The 21,279-nt window shown below is 42.3% G+C and overlaps 1 protein-coding gene across 1 annotated transcript in view; it reads left to right on the plus strand.

Moving 5' to 3' along the window:
* Positions 1-21,279, plus strand: part of LOC118389598 (metabotropic glutamate receptor 7-like) — a 410,239-nt gene that overhangs the window by 370,285 nt on the left and 18,675 nt on the right. The window contains exon 9 of the mRNA XM_052528607.1: positions 12,410-12,656. Coding sequence (XP_052384567.1) covers positions 12,410-12,656 — 247 coding nt within the window. The remainder of the gene's footprint in view (positions 1-12,409; positions 12,657-21,279) is intronic.

Genomic DNA, 21,279 nt, shown 5'->3' on the forward strand with positions numbered 1-21,279 from the left:
CACCAACAAACTGAAATGGTCAAAACACACCAAGACAGTTGTGAAGAGGGCACAACAAAGCCTATTCCCCCTCAGGAAACTAAAAAGATTTAGCATGGGTCTTCAGATCCTAAAAAAGTTCTACAGCTGCAACATCGAGAGCATCCTCACTGGTTGAATCACTGCCTGGTACGGCAATTGCTCGGCCTCCGACCGCAAGGCACTACAGAGGCTAGTGCGGACGGCCCAGTACATCACTGGGGCTAAGCTGCCTGCCATCCAGGACCTCTACACCAGGCGGTGTCAGAGGAAGGCCCTAAAAATTGTCAAAGACCCCAGCCACCCCAGTCATAGACTGTTCTCTCTGCTACCGCATGGCAAGTGGTACCGGAGTGCCAAGTCTAGGACAAAAATGCTTCTCAATATTTTTTACCCCCAGGCCATAATATTCCTGAACAGGTGATCAAATGGCTACCTGGACTATTTGCATCGTGCCCCCCGCCCCAACCCCTCTTTTACACTGCTGCTACTCTCTGTTTATCATATATGCAAAGTCACTTTAACTATACATTCATGTACATACTACCTCAATCAGCCCGACTAACCGGTGCCTGTATGTAGCCTCGCTACTGTTATTTTTCACAGTCTTTTTACTGTTGTTTTATTTCTTTATTTACCTATTGTTCACCTAATACATTTTTTACCTAGTTTGTTAGAGCCTGTGAGTAAGCATTTCACTGTAAGGTCTACACCTGTTGTATTCGGCGCACGTGACAAATAAAGTTTGATTTGATTTAATTTGAGGGCTTTGTGATGGCCACTCCAATACCTTGACTTTTTGCCATTTTGCCACAACTTTAGAAGTATGCTTGGGGTCATTTAGGTCGCCACAGATTAGTACATGTCCCTGATCCTGGAAATTGTTGATCTCTCCCTCTAGGGCGGAGAAGCAGCTGTCATCGTTAAAGGTTGGCGATTATATTGGGGGGGTGTATAGGTAGCAGAAATTAGGAATTTAGGATAATTAGGATAATTTCCTTAATAATTTATAGCCCGATGTAAAATGTCCTGTTTTGTCTAATTTAAATGACTGGGTTAGGTCTGCTCTATACCAAATTAACAGTCTCTTCCCTGTTTCACACCTGGTAGTTTGGTGGATGGAACTACCAGCTCTCTGTAGGGTCACTAGTGGATCCATCTCCTCTATATCATGTTCCTTGTAGGATGACAATATATGTCACGCCCTGACCTTGGAGAGACATTTTATTACTCTATTTGGTTAGGTCAGGGTGTGATGTGGGGTGGGCATTCTATGTTTTGTTTTCTTTGTTTTGGCAGGGTATGGTTCTCAATCAGGGACAGCTGTCTATCGTTGTCTCTGATTGGGAATCATACTTAGGTAGCCCTTTTCCCCTCCTTCAGTGGGTAATTAACTTTGTTTGTGGCACATAGCCCTTAAGCTTCATGGTTGTTTTTGTTGGCGTCATCCTAATAAAAAGGACAACGCTGTGCTTTGGTCTACTTCATTGGACGGCCGTGACAGAACTTCCCACCACCAAAGGACCAAGCAGCGTGGCGCCGTCCAAGGGAGGAACTGGAGATAGCAAAAGCAGAGCGGCGGCGATATGAGGAGTCAAGTCTGCGAAGCAGGCATGAGAGGCAGCGGGGAGATTGGCGGAGTCAGGTGAGCCAACTCTCCGTGCTTACCGTGGCGAGCGTGATACTGGTCAGGCACCGTGTTATGCTGTGAAGCGCACGGCTCTGCGCACTGTGTCTCCGGTTCGTCTGCACAGCCCAGTGCGTCCTGTAACAGCGCCCCGCAAATGATAACCACCCAGCCAGGACGGGTTGTGCAGGCTCTAAGCTTGAGACCTCCAGTGCGCCTCCACAGCCCTGTGTATCCGATGCCTCGGCCAAGGACAAAGCCTCCTGTATGTCTCCCCAGCCTGGTGAGTCCTATGCCTGCTCCCAGAGCCAGGCCTCCTGTGTGTCTCTCCACTCCAGTGATGATCCATGGCACGAAGCATCCAGTGATGATCCATAGCAAGAATCCTCCAGTGATGATCCATGGCACGAAGCCTCCAGTGATGATCCATGGCATGAAGCCTCCAGTGATGATCCATGGCACGAAGCCTCCAGTGATGATCCATGGCATGAAGCCTCCAGTGATGATCCATGGCACGAAGCATCCAGTGATGATCCATGGCACGAAGCCTCCATCGACGGCCTCCAGTCCGGAGCCTCCAGCGACGGTCCCCAGTCCGGAGCCTCCAGAGAGGGGTGCCCAGTCCAGGGCCAGCAGAGAGGGTCCCCGGTCCGGGGTCGGCGGTGAGGGTCATCACACCAGAGGCGCTACCAACGTGGGGTGAGCCAGAGGTGGAGCGGGTTCTACGTCCTGCCATCGCGGATACATGCCCACCCAGACCCTCTCCTACAGGTTCAGGTTTTGTGGCCGGAGTCCATACCTTTTTGGGGGTACTGTCACGCCCTGACCTTAAAGAGACGTTTTATTTCTCTATTTGGTTAGGTCAGGGTGTGATGTGGGGTGGGCATTCTATGTTTTCTTTTCTGTTTCTTTATTTCTGTGTTTTGGCCGGGTATGGTCTCAATCAGGGACAGCTGTCTATCGTTGTCTCTGATTGGGAATCATACTTAGGTAGCCCTTTTTCCCTCCTTCGGTGGGTAGTTAACTTTGTTTGTGACACATAGCCCTTAAAACCTCTTGCGACGAGCAAACCCGTATCCGGGAGCGTAATCATAGCCTCAAATGCATTAGCATAACGCAACGGACATAAATACCCCGAAAAACTTTTCCTATTCATGAAAATCGCAAATGAAATTAAATAAATACATTCAAACACAAGCTTAGCCTTGTTAACAACACTGTCATCTCAGATTTTCAAAATATGCGTTACAGCCAATGCTAGACAAGCATTTGTGTAAGTTTATCATGACATAATGCTATGCTAGGCTCTGCTGGCAGCAGGCAACATTTTCACGAAAATAAGAAAAGCAACCAAATTAAATAATTTACCTTTGAAGAACTTTGGATGATTTCACTCAGGATACTCCCCCAGTTAGATAGCAGATGTTCATTTTTTCCCAAAATATTATTTTTGAAGGCAAAAAAAGCTCCCGTTTCCTCACCATGCTTAGCTGAGAAATCGACCGAAAAATGCTACAACTATAACGCCAACCTTTTTTCAAAATTAGTTACATAATATCGATAGAAACACGGCAAACGATGTTTAGGATCCATCCTCAAGGTGCTTTTAACAAATATATTCGATAATATATCCTTCAAGGCAGTTGGTTTCTCATAAGAAGCGATTGGAATAATGGCTATATTAGTATTTTACTAAGGTTTACTGCGGGAGACACCATGTGACCACATGCCATATATGGTCCCTTACAGCCATTCTTCAAGGGAAATGCCTAAAAAGATGACACAATGCTGTAGACACCTTCGGGAAAACGTGGCAAACGTAAGCTCATTCGTAGCTCATTCACAGCCATATAAGGAGTAATTGGCATGAGGCGGTTTCAAAAAATGCGGCACTTCCTGGTTGGATCTTTATCTGGGTTTCGCCTGTAGCATCAGTTCTGTGGCACTCACAGACAATATCTTTGCAGTTTTGGAAACATCAGAGAGTCTTCTTTCCAAAGCTGTCAATTATCGTGACAAAATATCTTGTTTAAAACGGGAACGTTTTTCATCCAAAATTAAAATAGCGCCCCCTAAATCCAAGAGGTTAATACGTCTTTAATACGTTAAGGGGATGATTTGACAACAGCCAGTGAAAGTGCAGGGTGCCAAATTCAAAACAACAGAAATCTCATTAAAATTCCTCAAACATACATGTATTTTATACCGTTTTAAAGGTAGTCTTGTTGTTAATCCCACCACAGTGTCCGATTTCAAATAGGCTTTTCAGTGAAAGCACCACAAACGATTATGTTAGGTCACTACCAAACCACAATAAAAAGAGCCATTTTTCCAGCCAAAGAGAGGAGTCACAAAAAGCACAAATGGAGATCAAATTTATCACTAACCTTTGATGATCTTCATCAGATGACACTCATAGGACTTCATGTTACACAATACATGTATGTTTTGTTTGATAAAGTTCATATTTATATATTTTTTAAATTAGAGTTTACGTTCACTAGTTCCCAAAAAAATCCAGTGATTTTGCATAGCCAGAATGATTCAACAGAAATACTCATCATAAATGTAGATGATAATACAAGTTATACACATGGAATTATAGATATACCTCTCCTTAATGCAACCGCTGTGTTAGATTTCAAAAAAACTTTACGGAAAAAGCAAACCATGCGATAATCTGAGACGGCGCTCGAGAATATAATAAATTTAACCGCCATTTTGGAGTAAAAATCTACCAGAAATTACATGCTAAATATTCCCTTTGATGATCTTCATCAGAATGCAGTTCCAGGAATCCCAGGTCCACAATAAATGCTTGATTTGTTCGATAATGTCCTTTATTTATGTCTAATTAGCTACTTTTGTTAGCGCGTTTGGTACACCTATCCAAACGCTGGTGCTGGTCGACCATTTTTTCGGACAATAACTTCCAAAAGTTATATTACAGTTCGAAGAAACATTTCAAACTAAGTACCGAATCAATCATTAGGATGTTTTTATCATAAATCTTCAATACATTTCCAACCGGGGAATTCATTTGTGTCTTGAGGAGGAACGGAACGCAGGAAGATATCATGTGGTATGCACATGACCGGGAAATGGCTGACTGCCAGTAGTCTGATTCATTCCCCTCTTATTCAGTCCCAAAACACAGTAGAAGCCTCATTCAAATTTCTATAGACAGTTGACATCTAGCGGAAGCCCTAGGAAGTGAACCTTCATTCATATCGTAATGGGATTTCAATAGGGAATGGTTTGAAAATATATCAACCTCAGATTTGTCACTTCCTGTTTGGATTTCTTCTCAGGTTCTTGCCTGCCATATGAGTTCTGTTATACTCACAGACATCATTCAAACAGTTTCAGAAACTTTAGAGTGTTTTCTATCCAATACTAATAATACTATGCATATATTAGCAACTGGGACTGAGGAGCAGGCTGTTTACTCTGGGCACCTTTCATCCAAGCTACTCAATACTGCTCCTGCAGCCAAAGTTTTAAGCTTCACGGTTGTTTTTGTCGGCTTCATCCTAATAAAAAGGAACGCTCACGACACGGCGGCCGTGACAATATCTGCATTTCCAATTTATCTGATGAAGTCTGGGTCCCTGCCCTCTGTCTCTCTCTCTATCTCTCTCTCACACACTCTCATCTCCACAGCCACAGGCAGCCCACTACTTCCCTCCATCCCTCTATCTCTCACAAATTCAATTTAAGGGGCTTTATTGACATGGGAAACATTTGTTTACACGGCCAAAGCAAGTGAAGTAGATAATATACCAAAGTGAAATAAACAATAGAAAATGAACAGTAAACATTACACTCACAAAAGTTCCAAAGGAATAGAGACATTTCAAATGTCATATTATGGCAATATAGGGTGTTGTAATGATGTGCAAGTAATTATCTTTTTGTTTTCTCATGATTTGGTTGGGTCTAATTGTGTTGCTGTGCTGGGGCTCTGTGGGGTGTGTTTGTGAACATAGCCCCAGGACCAGCTTGCTTAGGGGACTCTTCTCCAGGTTAATCTCTCTGTAGGTGATGGCTTTGTTGTGGAAGTTTTGGGAATCACTTCCTTTTAGGTGACTGTAGAATTTAACGTCTCTTTTCTGGATTTTGATAATGAGCAGGTACCGGCCTAATTCTGCTCTGCATGCATTTTTTGGTGTCTTATGTCATACATGGAGGATATTTTTGCAGAATTCTGGATGCAGAGACCTCACAACCATAAAGAGCAATGGGTTCTATAAGTGATTCAAGTATTTTTAGCCAGATCCTAATTGGAATGTCTAATTTTATTTTCCTTTTGATAGTGTAGATGGGTGGGGCTCAAGCTGAATCCTGGTCTCACACCACAGCCCTGTGGAAAGAAATGTTGTGTTTTTTTCCCAATTTTAACCGCACAGTCGTTTGTGTACATGGATTTTATAACGTGGTATGTTTTTTCCCCCAACACCACTTTCCATCAGTTTGTATAGCAGACCCTCATGCCAAATTGAGTCGAAGGCTTTTTTTAAATCAACAAAGCATGAGAAGACTTTGCCTTTGTTTTGATTTGTTTGGTTGTCAATTAGGGTGTGCAGGGTGAAAATGGGGCCTGTCGTATGGTAATATGGTAAAAAGCCAATTTGACATTTGCTCAGTACATTGTTTTCCCTGAGGAAATATACGAGTCTGCTGTTAATGATAATGCAGAGGATTTTCCCAAGGTTGCTGTTGACGCATATCCCACGGTAGTTATTGGGGTCAAATTTGTCTCCACTTTTGTGGATTGGGGTAATAAGTCCTTGGTTCCAAATATTGGGGAAGATACCAGAGCTGAGGAGAATGTTAAAGAGTTTTATTATAGCCAATTGGAATTTGTGATCTGTATATTTGATCATTTCATTTCATCGGCAGCGTAGCCTAGTGATTAGAGTGTTGGACTGGTAACCGAAAGGTTGCAAGTTCAAATCCCCGAGCTGACAAATGTACAACTCTGTCGTTCTACCCCTGAACAGGCAGTTAACCCACTGTTCCTAGGCTGTCATTGAAAATAAGAATCTGTTCTTAACTGACTTGCCTAGTAAAATCTAGGTAAAAACAATATACAAAAAATAAATACCATCAACACCCCAGGCCTTTTTGGGTTGGAGGGTTTGTATTTTGTCCTGTAGTTCATTCAAGGTAATTGGAGAATCCAGTGGGTTCTGTTCGTCTTTAATAGTTGATTCTAAAATGTGTATTTGATCATGTATATGTTTTTGCAGTTGATTCTTTGTTATAGAGACAAAAAGATTGGAGAAGTGGTTTATCCATACATCTCCGTTTTGGATAGATCATTTTTTGTTTTGTTGTTTGGCAATTAATTATTCAATTACATTGAGAGGATTTTCTAAAATATAACCTTTATTTAACTTATGAACAAATTCTTATTTACAATGATGGTCTACTCCAGCCAAACCCGGATGACACTGGGCCAATTGAGTGGCGCCCTATGGGACTACCAATCACAGTCGGTTGTGATACAGCCTGGAATCGAAACAGGGTTTGTAGTGATGCCTCTAACACTGAGATGCAGACCGCTGGGCCATTCAGGAGCCCTACTGTAGTTGTAACAATAGTAGTTGTATCTACAGTAACTATAATAGTTGTAACGATAGTAACTATAATAGTTGTAATGATAGGAGTTGTAACGATAGTAGATGTAACTATAATAGTAGTAACTATAGTAGCTGTAACTATAGTAGTTGTAACTTTAGTAGTAGTAACTATAGTAGCTTTAACTATAGTAACTATAGTAGTTGTAACTATAGTTGTTGTAACTGTAATGATAGTAGTTGTAAACAATAGTAGTAGTAACTATAGTAGCTTTAACTATAGTAACTATAGTAGTTGTAACGATAGTAACTATAATAGTTGTAATGATAGTAGTAGTAACTATAGTAGCTTTAACTACAGTAACTATAGTAGTTGTAACTACAGTAGTTGTAACTATAGTTGTTGTAACTGTAATGATAGTAGTTGTAAACAATAGTAGTAACTTTAGTAGCTGTAACTTTAGTAGTTGTACCTTTAGTAGTAGTAACTATAGTAGTTAAAACGATAGTAGTTGTAACCATATTAGTTGTAACCATATTAGTTGTAACTATAGTAGTTGTAACTATAGTAGTTGTAACTATAGAAGTTGTAACTGTAACGATATTGGTAACTATAGTAGTTTTAACTATACCGATATTGGTAACTATAGCAGTTGTAACTATAGGTGATATAGTAGTTCTAACTATAGTGTTTGTAACAATAGAATTTGTAGCTATAATAAGAAGCCGATTCTTGATTTAATTTTGGATTGGAGATGTTTAATACGAGTCTGGAAGGAGAGTTTACAGTCTAGCCAGACTCCTAGGCATTTGTTGTTGTCCACATATTCTAAGTCGGGGCACAACGGATGGAATTAAGTCAGCAGACCAGTCGTGGTGGATCTTCGGGGCTCCGTGTTGACACAGGGTCCAGGCCAGTTGGCAAAATAGGTATTGTAGCTGGAGTAATTTTGTTTGCTAGCCAGGAGATGCGTCTGGCTCGAGGCTAACTGGTGGAGCGTTAGCCACTGTTGCCACTCGGTAGCAGCTAGCTAACAGCGATGATCCGATGCAAAGGTCCAGAGCTTTACAGCGAGAATCCGGTGGTGTAGTGGATTCTAGTCGTGCTAGTGAGGAATCCAGGAGGCATCAGCTGTGTACGCGAGCAATCATAGGGTCCACTGAGCAGGCCGGGGGATGGGCGTGGCTCAAGGCTAGCTTCAGTGCTGAGTAGTGCTGCTACTCAGTAGCAGCTAACTAGCTGAGATGATCCAGAGTAATGGTCCAGGGCTTACAGCAGGAATCCTGTGTTGTAGTGGAGAAAAAAAGTTTGGTAAGGTCTAAAAATAGCAGATCCATATCACATTGGGTGAGGCGGATTGCCGGAAGGTATATTTAATTTAAAAATGGAAAAAGAGATTGAAATGTATTGTAATATATACAAAAAAAGACTTATACAGGAGAACGACAAACAACGTCTGCACTGCTATGACATCTTGGACTATGTAGGTCTGTTCTCTAAATGTCTCTATAGGTCTCTAAAGGTCTGGTCTCTATTGGTCTCTATAGGTCTGGTTTTCTATAGGTCTGGTTCTCTATAGGTCTCTATTGGTCTGGTCTCTAAATGTCTCTATAGGTCTCTAAAGGTCTGGTCTCTATAAGGCTGGTCTCTATTGGTCTGGTCTCTATTGGTCTGGTCTCTATAGGTCTACTCTCTATAGGTCTCTATAGGTCTGGTCTCTATAGATCTAGTCTCTATAGGTCTAGTCTCTATATGTCTGGTCTCTATAGGTCTAGTCTCTATATGTCTAGTCTCTATAGATCTAGTCTCTATAGGTCTAGTCTCTATAGGTCTGGTCTCTATAGATCTAGTCTCTATAGGTCTAGTCTCTATAGGTCTAGTCTCTATAGGTCTAGTCTCTATAGGTCTAGTCTCTATAGGTCTAGTCTCTATAGGTCTAGTCTCTATAGGTCTAGTCTCTATAGGTCTAGTCTCTATAGGTCTAGTCTCTATAGGTCTAGTCTCTATAGGTCTAGTCTCTATAGGTCTGGTCTCTATAGGTCTAGTCTCTATAGGTCTAGTCTCTATAGGTCTAGTCTCTATAGGTCTAGTCTCTATAGGTATAGTCTCTCTGTAAATTCCAGGTATTGATTTGAAAGTTCAGATCATGCCTCTCCTTTATGTGTCATCAGTTTAAAAATCAACTCAATGATTCCTGTTTTCATTCCCTCTGATTTGCACAAACTGCCATTTGGAATGTAAACGGCTACATGTGCAGATAGTACTGAGATGTCCCCCGAACAGACCCTCTGGGCCCCAATCTCCACAACTGTTATCTTCTCAGTGTGACTCAACCTGTGACTTCTTGCGCCATTCTCACTCTGGAGATGTGGTGCTGTGAGGTGCAAGGAAAACAGAAATGCCCATGAATCTATAAAACAAGGGCTTCATCCCAAATGGCACCCAATTCCCTATGTAGTTCACTACTTTAGACCAGAGGGCCTTGGTCAAAAGTATTACACTATTTAGGGAATAGGATGCTATTTGGGAGGAATATCCATGAATCTGAAACCGACCCTAGGGATCCTTTTATAGACCTGGTCAATCTGCTTGTACATTCAGCTTTGACACTGCAGGGAGCCAAGCTACACGTTACACATTTATAGTGAAAAGGAGCTAGCCACACCCACCGCGCTACATGTTACACATTTATAGTGAAAAGGAGCTAGCCACACCCACCACGCTACATGTTACACATTTATAGTGAAAAGGAGCTAGCCACACCCACCACGCTACATGTTACACATTTATAGTGAAAAGGAGCTAGCCACACCCACCACGCTACATGTTACACATTTATAGTGAAAAGGAGCTAGCCACACCCACCACGCTACATGTTACACATTTATAGTGAAAAGGAGCTAGCCACACCCACCACGCTACATGTTACACATTTATAGTGAAAAGGAGCTAGCCACACCCACCATGCTACATCTATCACTATGCAGTTGTTCTACCCATGGAATTGTGGTAGGTAGCTCCTTGTGGTACATACTGTGGTAATTATATTGTGGTCATTTGAATTCTATGGACCCAGCATCTCCATGCAGACCAACTCAGTGGCCTTATGGCTAGTTTCCTCATTTCATTAGAAGGTTGGGAGTTACTGTACATCCTCTGTCATTCCACAGCCTGGAAACGGATGCGTCTCTGCACCCACCAGAATCCTGTTATGGGTTTTGGTTTCCTGAGATGTCATCGCTTCCTACAATTTATAGTGAAAAGGAGTTTCCCAAAAACCACCAGAGCTAATGTTCACTAGCGTTTCCATACCGAAAAGGATCGGCAAGAAACACCGCTGTTCTCAGATTAGCTTTTTCCATTCAAATCTTACCTTAAAATTGTATTTATTTTATTTTACTAAGCAAGTCAGTTAAGAACAAATTCCTATTTTCAATGACTGCCTAGGAACAGTGGGTTAACTGCTTGTTCAGGGGCAGAACGACAGATTTTTACCTTGTCAGCTCGGGGATTCAATCTTGCAACCTTTCGGTTACTAGTCCAACGCTCTAAACCACTAGGCTACCTGCCGCCCCCAATTACTCTACAATACTGACAACGGATCAGCTCCTAGAGAGATATTACCACCTATATTCAGGCGGATTATTCTAATGATAACCCAATAATGATATTGTGGTAAATCACAGATTTGGCACGTCATTGCGCACATGTTGTTACACATAGTGAAATATATTGAGGCAAAATGACAGTAGGCTAGCCTGCAATTAGCAAAATAGGACTCAATTGATTGAACAAGAAATGTATTTAAATATGATACAAATACACTGAGTGGACAGTGCTCTTTCCATGACATAGACTGACCAGGTGAATTCAGGTGAAAGCTATGATCCCTTATTAATGTCACCTGATTAATCCACTTCAATCTGTGTAGATGAAGGGGAGGAGACAGGTTGAAGAAGGATTTTTAAGCCTCGAGACAATTTCGACATGGATTTAAGTGCCTTTGAACGGGATATGGTTGTAGGTGCCAGGCGCACCAGTTTTGAGTGTGTCAAGAACTGCAACGCTGCTGGGTTTTCCACGCTCAACAGTTTCCTGTGTGTATCAAGAATGGTCCACCACCCCAAAGGACATCTAGCCAATTTGACACAACTGTGGGAAGCATAGGAGTCAACAAGGGCCAGGATCCCTGTGGAACGCTTTCGACACCTTGGGGGGGCAACTCAATATTGGGAAGGCCTGTGTATACTGTATTTGTCTTTAATGCAGTCACCTCCGGTTTAATTTGAAGCATATTTGTAACAATTGTAAAGACATGGCCAACTTTGTAATTGTAGTCAACGTTATCGGCGGTCACAGAGAGACAGATACACATGTTGGTTATATGTAAGCAGAGATCTTCTGTGTTTAAAGTGTCGTGGAAAGGCAATTACTTTACTAATCACCTCCATGCTTCTCTCTGACGGTTCTGTGTTCTACTCCTCCCACCGCCTCCATGCTTCTCTCTGACCGTTCAGTGTTGTAATCCTCCCACCACCTCCATGCTTCTCTCTGACAGTTCAGTGTTGTAATCCTCCAACCACCTCCATGCTTCTCTCTGACAGTTCAGTGTTGTAATCCTCCCACCACCTCCATGCTTCTCTCTGACAGTTCTGTGTTTTAATCCTCCCACCACCTCCATGCTTCTCCACAGTTCAGTGTTGTAATCTCCCACCACCTCCATGCTTCTCTCTGACAGTTCTGTGTTTTAATCCTCCCACCACCTCCATGCTTCTCTCTGACAGTTCTGTGTTTTAATCCTCCAACCACCTCCATGCTTCTCTCTGACAGTTCAGTGTTGTAATCCTCCCACCACCTCCATGCTTCTCTCTGACAGTTCTGTGTTTTAATCCTCCAACCACCTCCATGCTTCTCTCTGACAGTTCAGTGTTGTAATCCTCCAACCACCTCCATGCTTCTCTCTGACAGTTCAGTGTTGTAATCCTCCCACCACCTCCATGCTTCTCTCTGACAGTTCTGTGTTTTAATCCTCCCACCACCTCCATCCAGTGTTTTGGTAATTCCTCCTTCTCTCTCTCCAGCTATATATCCAGACCACCACCCTCTGTACCTCTATGAATTCTCAGTGCCTCTAGTGCCACCACTAACTCTCCTCCTCTCTCTCTTTCTCTCTCTCTCCAGCTATATATCCAGACCACCACCCTCTGTATCTCTATGAATCTTAGTGCCTCGGTGGCCTTGGGGATGCTTTACATTCCTAAAGTCTATGTCATCATCTTCCACCCGGAGCTTAATGTCCAGAAGAGGAAGAGGAGCTTCAAGGCGGTGGTGACGGCCGCGTCCCTGACCACACGCCTCTCACACAAGACCAGTGACAGGCCCAATGGAGAGGCCAGGACGGAATTGTGTGAAAACATTGATCCAAACAGTAAGTATCACCAAACCAGGGCCCGTATTCACAAAGAGTCTCAGAGTAGCATTGCTGATCTAGGAGTAGGAGTGTTGATCTAGGAGAATGATTGTTGATCTAGGAGGAGGATGCTGATCTAGGAGGAGGATGCTGATCTAGTCGGAGGATGCTGATCTAGTCGAATGATGCTGATCTAGTCGGAGGGTGTTGATAGGAGTAGGGTGTTGATCTAGGAGGAGGATGCTGATCTAGTAGGAGGATGCTGATCTAGGAGTAGGGTGTTGATCTAGGAGTAGGGTGTTGATCTAGGAGGAGAATGCTGATCTAGGAGGAGGATGCTGATCTAGGAGGAGGATGCTGATCTCGGAGGAGGATGCTGATCTAGGAGGAGTGTGTTGATCTAGAGGTAGGGTGTTGATCTAGGAGGAGGATGCTGATCTAGTAGGAGGATGCTGATCTAGGAGTAGGGTGTTGATCTAGGAGTAGGGTGTTGATCTAGGAGGAGGATGCTGATCTAGGAGGAGGATGCTGATCTAGTCGGAGGATGCTGATCTAGGAGGAGGATGCTGATCTAGTCGGAGGGTGTTGATCTAGGAGTAGGGTGTTGATCTAGGAGTAGGGTGTTGATCTAGGAGGAGGATGCTGATCTAGTAGGAGGATGCTGATCTAGGAGGAGGATGCTGATCTAGGAGGAGGATGCTGATGTAGGAGGAGGATGCTGATCTAGGAGGAGGATGCTGATCTAGGAGGAGGATGCTGATCTAGGAGGAGGATGCTGATCTAGGAGGAGGATGCTGATCTAGGAGGAGGATGCTGATCTAGGAGGAGGATGCTGAACTAGGAGGAGGATGCTGAACTAGGAGGAGGATGCTGATCTAGGAGGAGGATGCTGATCTAGGAGGATGATGCTGATCTAGGAGGAGGATGCTGATCTAGGAGTAGGGTGTTAATCAGGGAGGAGGATGCTGATCTTGGAGGAGGATGCTGATCATCATGATTTAACAGGCAAAACTCCTTCTCTGAGACGCTTTGTGAATATGGTCTGAGAGAACCTTCGACCAGCATTTTGTTTTTAGTTCAACCACTGCTATCTAAATTAAAATGCTCTGCTGCTGACCGTTTCATCTTGGTTTACCCCTCTATCTGCTCTTGGAGAGAATCTGTAGTCACCATCTCTGATTTTAGAGAGAGAGCACCCAACCGGAGGCACAAATGAACTTCTCACACTCACCCACTCTGGGACAACTACGTACAGTATAATTACTGGACATCTTTGAACATATCTGGCTGATTGTTTAAACAAATGTGCAGCACACTATGGCTCTGTACCAAATCTAAGCGTATTCCCTATATAGTGCATTACTTTTGAACAGTTTGCTGCTGGGAAAAAAAATGCACTATATGGGGAATATGTTGCCATTTGGGATGCAGACCTCTGTTCGGTTGTTTGCATGCTTTAAAATATACTTTTTTTTAAAACACATTTTATGTGTTCAGTGGAATACAGGGTGACAGTCTGCTATCAGCAGATGCACTCATTGCCACACTATTAGTTTATCTCCATCTGTTTATAACTGAAATGGTTTACCAGTTTTTATTTATTTAAAAGTATCACCGCCGATATGATAACATGTCATTGTTTTATTTCAATTTTTAAAATCAGCAACCTGAAGATGTATAGCATGGATGGTATCAATGTGATCCTTATAATAGTGTCAGTGTATAAGGGTTTGACTTATTTCAACTGAATAACTGCAAATAATGTTTTACCTCACTCATCTGCAGCATAGGGGGACATATGACTACAATGGTTAAATGTCACTATTTGGACATAATGAGACCAGGGTGTAAAATAGCATGTGAAAGAGGACCATTTACAAAATGGATGCTGCTAGGTCATACAGAAGAAGAAGAAAAATGGCTTCATCCCAAATGGCACACTAATCCCTATATTGACCAGATCCAGGAATCTGGTCAAGAGGAGGATGAACTATAAAGGAAATAGAATGCAATTTGAGACACATTCTATAAGAATGGATGTGTCCTCCAACAAGCTTTACTCTAGCCCTGTTTATACCTGGTTCTAACATTCTATAAGAATGGATGTGTCCTCCAACAAGCTTTACTCTAGCCCTGTTTATACCTGGTTCTAACATTCTATAAGAATGGATGTGTCCTCCGACAAGCTTTACTCTAGCCCTGTTTATACCTGGTTCTAACATTCTATAAGAATGGATGTGTCCTCCAACAAGCTTTACTCTAGCCCTGTTTATACCTGGTTCTAACATTCTATAAGAATGGATGTGTCCTCCGACAAGCTTTACTCTAGCCCTGTTTATACCTGGTTCTAACATTCTATAAGAATGGATGTGTCCTCCAACAAGCTTTACTCTAGCCCTGTTTATACCTGGTTCTAACATTCTATAAGAATGGATGTGTCCTCCATCAAGCTTTACTCTAGCCCTGTTTATACCTGGTTCTAACATGCGTCTGTTGTCCTGATCTTGACCACATTCTGATTGTTTACACCTGCTCTGACAAAATGTGTGCACAATCAAATGACACCTTGTGATCTGATTGTGAGTAGATCTTCCTGACCACCTCTGGAGGTATTCGAAAACGCATCTTGTACTTGAAGTGCCTTGCAGTGTAAATGAATCCTGACAACAAAATCAAATACAGGTACCAGTCAAAAGTTTGGATAAACCTACTCATTCAAGGGTTTTTCTTTATGATTTACTATTTTCTACATTGAGGAATAATAGTGGAAACATCAGAACTATGAAATAAAACACATGGAATGTCTAAGTTACCAAAACAAGTGTTGAACAAATCAAAATAGATTTTTATATTTGAGATTCTTCAGAGTAGCCAACCTTTATCTTGATGACAGCTTTGCACACTCTTGGCATTCTCTCTGGAATGCTTTTCCAACAATCTTGAAGGAGTTCCCACATATGCTGAGCACTTGTTGGCTGATTTTCATTTACTTTGCAGTCCAACTCATCCCAAACCATCTCAATTGGGTTGAGGTCGGGGGATTGTGGAGGCCAGGTCATCTGATGCAGCACTCCATCACTCTCCTTCTTGGTCAAATAGCCCTTACACGGCCTGGAGGTGTGTTGGGTCATTGTCCTGTTAAAAAAACAAATGATTGTCCCACTGAGCACAAATCAGATGGGATGGTGTATCGCTGCAGAAGGCTGTGTAAGCCAAACTGGTTAAGTGTACCTTGAATTCAGAATAAATCACAAACAGTGTCTCCAGGAAAGCACCATCACATCTCCTCCTCGATGCTTCACAGTGGGAACCACCTGCAGAGATCATCCGTTCACCCATTCTGTGTCTCACAAAGACACGGCGGTCGGAACCAAAAATCTCAGACCAAAGGACAGATTTCCACCTGTCTAATGTCTATTGCTGCTGTTTCTTGGCCCAAGCAAGTCTCTTCTTATTATTGGTGTTCTTTAGTAGGGGTTTCTTTGCAACAATTCGACCATGAAGGCCTGATTCACACAGTCTCCTCTGAACAGTTGATGTTGAGATGTGTCTGTTACTTGAACTCTTTGAAGCATTTACTTGGACTGCAATCTGAGGGGCAGTTAGCTCTAATGAATTTATCCTCTGCAGCAGAGGTAACTCTGGGTATTCCTTTCCTGTGCCAGTCCTCATGAGAGCCAGTTTCATCATAGTGCTTGATCAGTTTTGCAACTGCATTTGAAGAAACTTTCAAAGTTCTTGAAATGTTCCGTATTGACTGATCTTCATGTCTTAAAGTAATGATGAACTGTCATTTCTCTTTGCTTCTTTGAGCTGTTCTTGCCATATTATGGACTTGGTCTTTTACCAAATTGGGCTATCTTCTGTATACCACCGATACCTTGTCACAACCTAACTGATTGGCTCAAACGCATTAAGATGGAAAAAAATTACACTAATTAGGGAGGCACATCTTGTTAATTGAAATGCATTCCAGGTGACTACCTCATGAAGCTGGTTGAGAGATGACCAAGAATGTGCAAAGCTGTCATCAAGTCAAAGGGTGGCTACTAAATATAAAATATATTTTGATTTATTTAACACTTTTATAAATAAACATATTTATGAAGAGATATCATCCTTAATGAGAGAAAAATGGTTCCCCCTATTCCCACGTCCACTGCCAGTGCGAAAGCAAATATTTGAAAACATCATACAGAAAGGCCAAGGACTGAAATAGCAGGAGTGGGAATGGATGGACCCGATGCCCAGTTTATTCAGATCTGGAGTGGGAATGGATGGACCCGATGCCCAGTTTATTCAGATCTGGAGTGGGAATGGATGGACCCGATGCCCAGTTTATTCAGATCTGGAGTGGGGAATGGATGGACCCGGTGCCCAGTTTATTCAGATCTGGAGTGGGGAATGGATGGACCCGATGCCCAGTTTATTCAGATCTGGAGTGGGAATGGATGGACCCGATGCCCAGTTTATTCAGATCTGGAGTGGGAAAGGAAGAACCCAATGCCCAGTTTATTCAGATCTGGAGTGGGAATGGATGGACCCGATGCCCAGTTTATTCAGATCTGGAGTGGGAAAGGGAGAACCAATTCCCAGTTTATTCAGATCTGGAGTGGGGAATGGATGGACCCGATGCCCAGTTTATTCAGATCTGGAGTGGGAATGGATGGACCCGATGCCCAGTTTATTCAGATCTGGAGTGGGAAAGGGAGAACCAATTCCCAGTTTATTCAGATCTGGAGTGGGAAAGGGAGAACCCAATGCCCAGTTTATTCAGATCTGGAGTGGGAATGGGAGAACCCAATGCCCAAAGCTGCAGAGGACCATTAGACCTCCACATTATACCTTGATCTAAAGGTACAGGTGAACATTAGACCTCCACATTATAACTTGATCTAAAGGTACAGGTGAACATTAGACCTCTACATTATACCTTGATCTAAAGGTACAGGGGAACATTAGACCTCTACATTATACCTTGATCTAAAGGTACAGGGGAACATTAGACCTCTACATTATAACTTGATCTAAAGGTACAGGTGAACATTAGACCTCCACATTATAACTTGATCTAAAGGAACAGGGGAACATTAGACCTCTACATTATACCTTGATATAAAGGTACAGGGAACATTAGACCTCTCATTATACATGGCATAACTGTACAGGGAACATTAGACCTACATTATACCATGATATAAAGGTACAGGGGAACTCATTAGACCTCTACATCCATCATAAAGGTCAGGGCATTAGACCTCTACACTCATTCTACTGCTTGACTCCATCATAGTCAAAGGCAGGCACTTAGCACCTCTACATTATCCATCATAGTAAAGGAACAGGGGAACATTAGATTCTACATTATACCATCATAAAGGAACATGGCATGCATTAGCCTCTACATTATACCTTGATCCAAAGGAACAGGGCATTAGACCTCTACATTATACCTTGATATAAAGGAACAGGGAACATTAGACCTCTACATTATACCTTGATATAAAGGAACATGGGAACATTAGACCTCTACATTATACCTTGATATAAAGGAACAGGGAACATTAGGACTCATTATACCTTGATATAAAGGTACATGGCAACATTGGACTCATTATACCTTGATATAAATACAGGGGAACATTAGACCTCCTACATTATACCTTGATATAAAGGTACAGTGTAGTTCATTAACAATTATTTAATGCCAGGGAACATTAGACCTCTACATCATACCTTGATATAAAGGAACAGGGGAACATTAGACCTCTACATTATACCTTGATATTATAACATTAACCTCACATTATACCTTGATCTAAAGGAACAAACAAAAAATACCTTGATATAAAGGAACAGGTCTCATTAGACCTCCACTCATTCTACTGCTATAATCAGTCACTGGAAAGACTGCACAATTTTGTACTCCATCTATCTACATTTTATTTTGTATAATTCCATCAAATGAGGCTGATTCATCATTTCAACTGGCTCCATCAAAGTCATGCCTGCACTCACTCTTCATGGCATGCACTGACTCATTCTCCATCATGTCATGGCATGCACTGCACTCATTCTACTGCTACTCCATCATAGTCATGGCATGCACTGCACTCATTCTACTGCTACTCCATCATAGTCATGGCATGCACTGCACTCATTCTACTGCTACTCCATCATAGTCATGGCATGCACTGCACTCATTCTACTGCTACTCCATCATAGTCATGGCATGCACTGCACTCATTCTACTGCTACTCCATCATAGTCATGGCATGCACTGGACTCATTCTACTGCTACTCCATCATAGTCCGTCCCATACATCCCCAATACATGTGTAGTTCAGTTAACAATTATTTAATGCCAGTATATCAGTCTATCAACCCTCGAAGAGTGAAAGAGACTCCGTTACTGAATTATAACTAATCAATTATTTGCAGGTTGCTATGGCAAACAAAAAATGGTTGCTATGGAAGTCTCTTTCCCCCCTCGCTAGCTAGCCAGCTACACAGCTAACTGGAAAGACCACAAGTTTGTAGTTTTTCTATCTACATTTTATTTTGTATAATTCCGTAGAAATGAGGCTGATTCATGATTTCAACTGGCTGAGAAAAGCTGCCTGTCTCTTCCGACTCCCAACATAGTTCATAGTAGTAGTTAGTAGTAGACATAGTAGAGACATAGTAGGTGGAGTCAGATTTCAGTGGCTGAGAAAAGCTAGGAGACCCAACAGTAGTTTTAGTATCAGTGGTGGATTAGCAGAGAGATAATGTCTAGATGCTTTTTACAGCGGAGATCCATTTTATAAATGGTAGCCTGGCTGCTCAGTGGAGTAGTAGTAGTAGTAGTAGTAGTGGTAGTAGTGGTAGTAGTAGTAGTAGTAGTGGTAGTAGACATAGTAGTACAGTAGTAGTAGTAGTAGTAGTAGTAGTAGTAGTAGTAGTAGACAGTAGTAGTAGTAGTAGCAGTAGTAGTAGTAGTAGTAGTAGTAGACAGTAGTTGTAGTAGTAGTAGTAGTACAGTAGTAGTAGTAGTAGACATAGTGGTGGTAGTAGTAGTGGTAGTAGTAGTAGTAGTAGTAGAAGACATAGTAGTAGTAGTAGTAGTGGTAGTAGTAGTAGTAGACATAGTAATAGTAGTAGCAGTAGTAGTAGTAGTAGGAGGAGTAGTAGACATAGTAGTAGTAGTGGTAGTAGTAGTAGTAGACATAGTAATAGTGGTAGTAGTAGTAGTAGTAGTAGGAGGAGTAGTAGACATAGTAGTAGTAGTGGTAGTAGTAGTAGTAGACATAGTAATAGTGGTAGTAGTAGTAGTGTAACGGATGTGAAACGGCTAGCTTAGTGAGCAGTGTGCGCTAAATAGCGTTTCAATCGGTGATGTCACTTGCTCTGAGACCTTGAAGTAGTAGTTCCCCTTGCACTGCAAGAGTCAAGGCTTAGTAGTAGTGGTAGTAGTAGTGGTAGTAGTAGTAGAAGTAGTAGTAGAAGACATAGTAGTGGTAGAAGTAGTAGTAGACATAGTAATAGTAGTAGTAGTAGTAGTAGTAGACATAGTAATAGTGGTGTTGATGTGTGGAGAGAGTCCCTGGTTCTAGCTTAGTATGAGCAGTGTGCGCTAAATAGCGTTTCAATCGTTACAGTGATAGTAGCTCTGAGACCTTGCAGTAGTAGTTCCCCTTAGCAAGGTAGTTAGTAGTAGTGGTAGTGGTAGTAGTAGTAGTAGTAGTAGTAGTAGTGGTAGTAGTAGTAGCAGTAGTAGTATCAGTAGTAGTAGTAGTAGTAGTAGGCATAGTAGTGGTAGTAGTAGTAGTAGACATAGTGGTAGTAGAGTAGAAGGAGTAGTTGACTGTTGATGTGTGGAGAGTAGTCCTAGTTCGCGCAGGTATGGGCGAGGGTAGTCTAAAGTTATACTGTTACAGTAGCAGTAGTAGCAGTAGTAGTAGTGGTAGTAGTAGTAGTCAGTAGTAGTAGTAGTAGTAGTAGTAGTAGTAGTAGTAGTAGTAGTAGTAGTAGTAGTAGTAGTAGTAGCAGTAGTAGTAGTAGTAGTAGTAGTCGTAGTAGTAGAAGCAGTAGTAGTAGCAGTAGTAGTAGCAGTAGTAGTAGTAGCAGCGGTAGTAGTAGTAGTAGTAGTAGTAGTAGTAGTAGTAGTAGTAGTAGTAGTCGTAGTAGTAGAAGCAGTAGTAGTAGCAGTAGTAGTAGTAGCAGTAGTAGTAGCAGTAGTAGTAGTCGTCATCGTCGTAGTAGCAGCAGCGGTAGTAGTAGAAGTAGTAGTAGCAGCGGTAGTAGTAGCAGTAGTAGTAGTAGTAGTAGCAGTAGCAGTAGTAGCAGCGGTAGTAGTTGTAGCAGCAGTAGCAGTAGTAGTGTAACGGATGTGAAACGGCTAGCTAGTTAGCGGTGGTGCGCGCTAAATAGCATTTCAATCGGTGACGTCACTTGCTCTGAGACCTTGAAGTAGTGGTTCCTCTTGCTCTGCAAGGGCCGCGGGTTTTGTGGAGCGATGGGTAACGATGCTTCGTGGGTGACTGTTGTTGATGTGTGCAGAGGGTCCCTGGTTCGCGCCCGGGTATGGGCGAGGGGACAGTCTAAAGTTATACAGTTACAGTAGGAGTGGTAGTAGTAGCAGTAGTAGTAGTAGTAGCAG

This window comes from Oncorhynchus keta, chromosome 10 (assembly GCF_023373465.1).
Source record: "Oncorhynchus keta strain PuntledgeMale-10-30-2019 chromosome 10, Oket_V2, whole genome shotgun sequence".
Classification (NCBI taxonomy): Eukaryota; Metazoa; Chordata; class Actinopteri; order Salmoniformes; family Salmonidae; genus Oncorhynchus; species Oncorhynchus keta.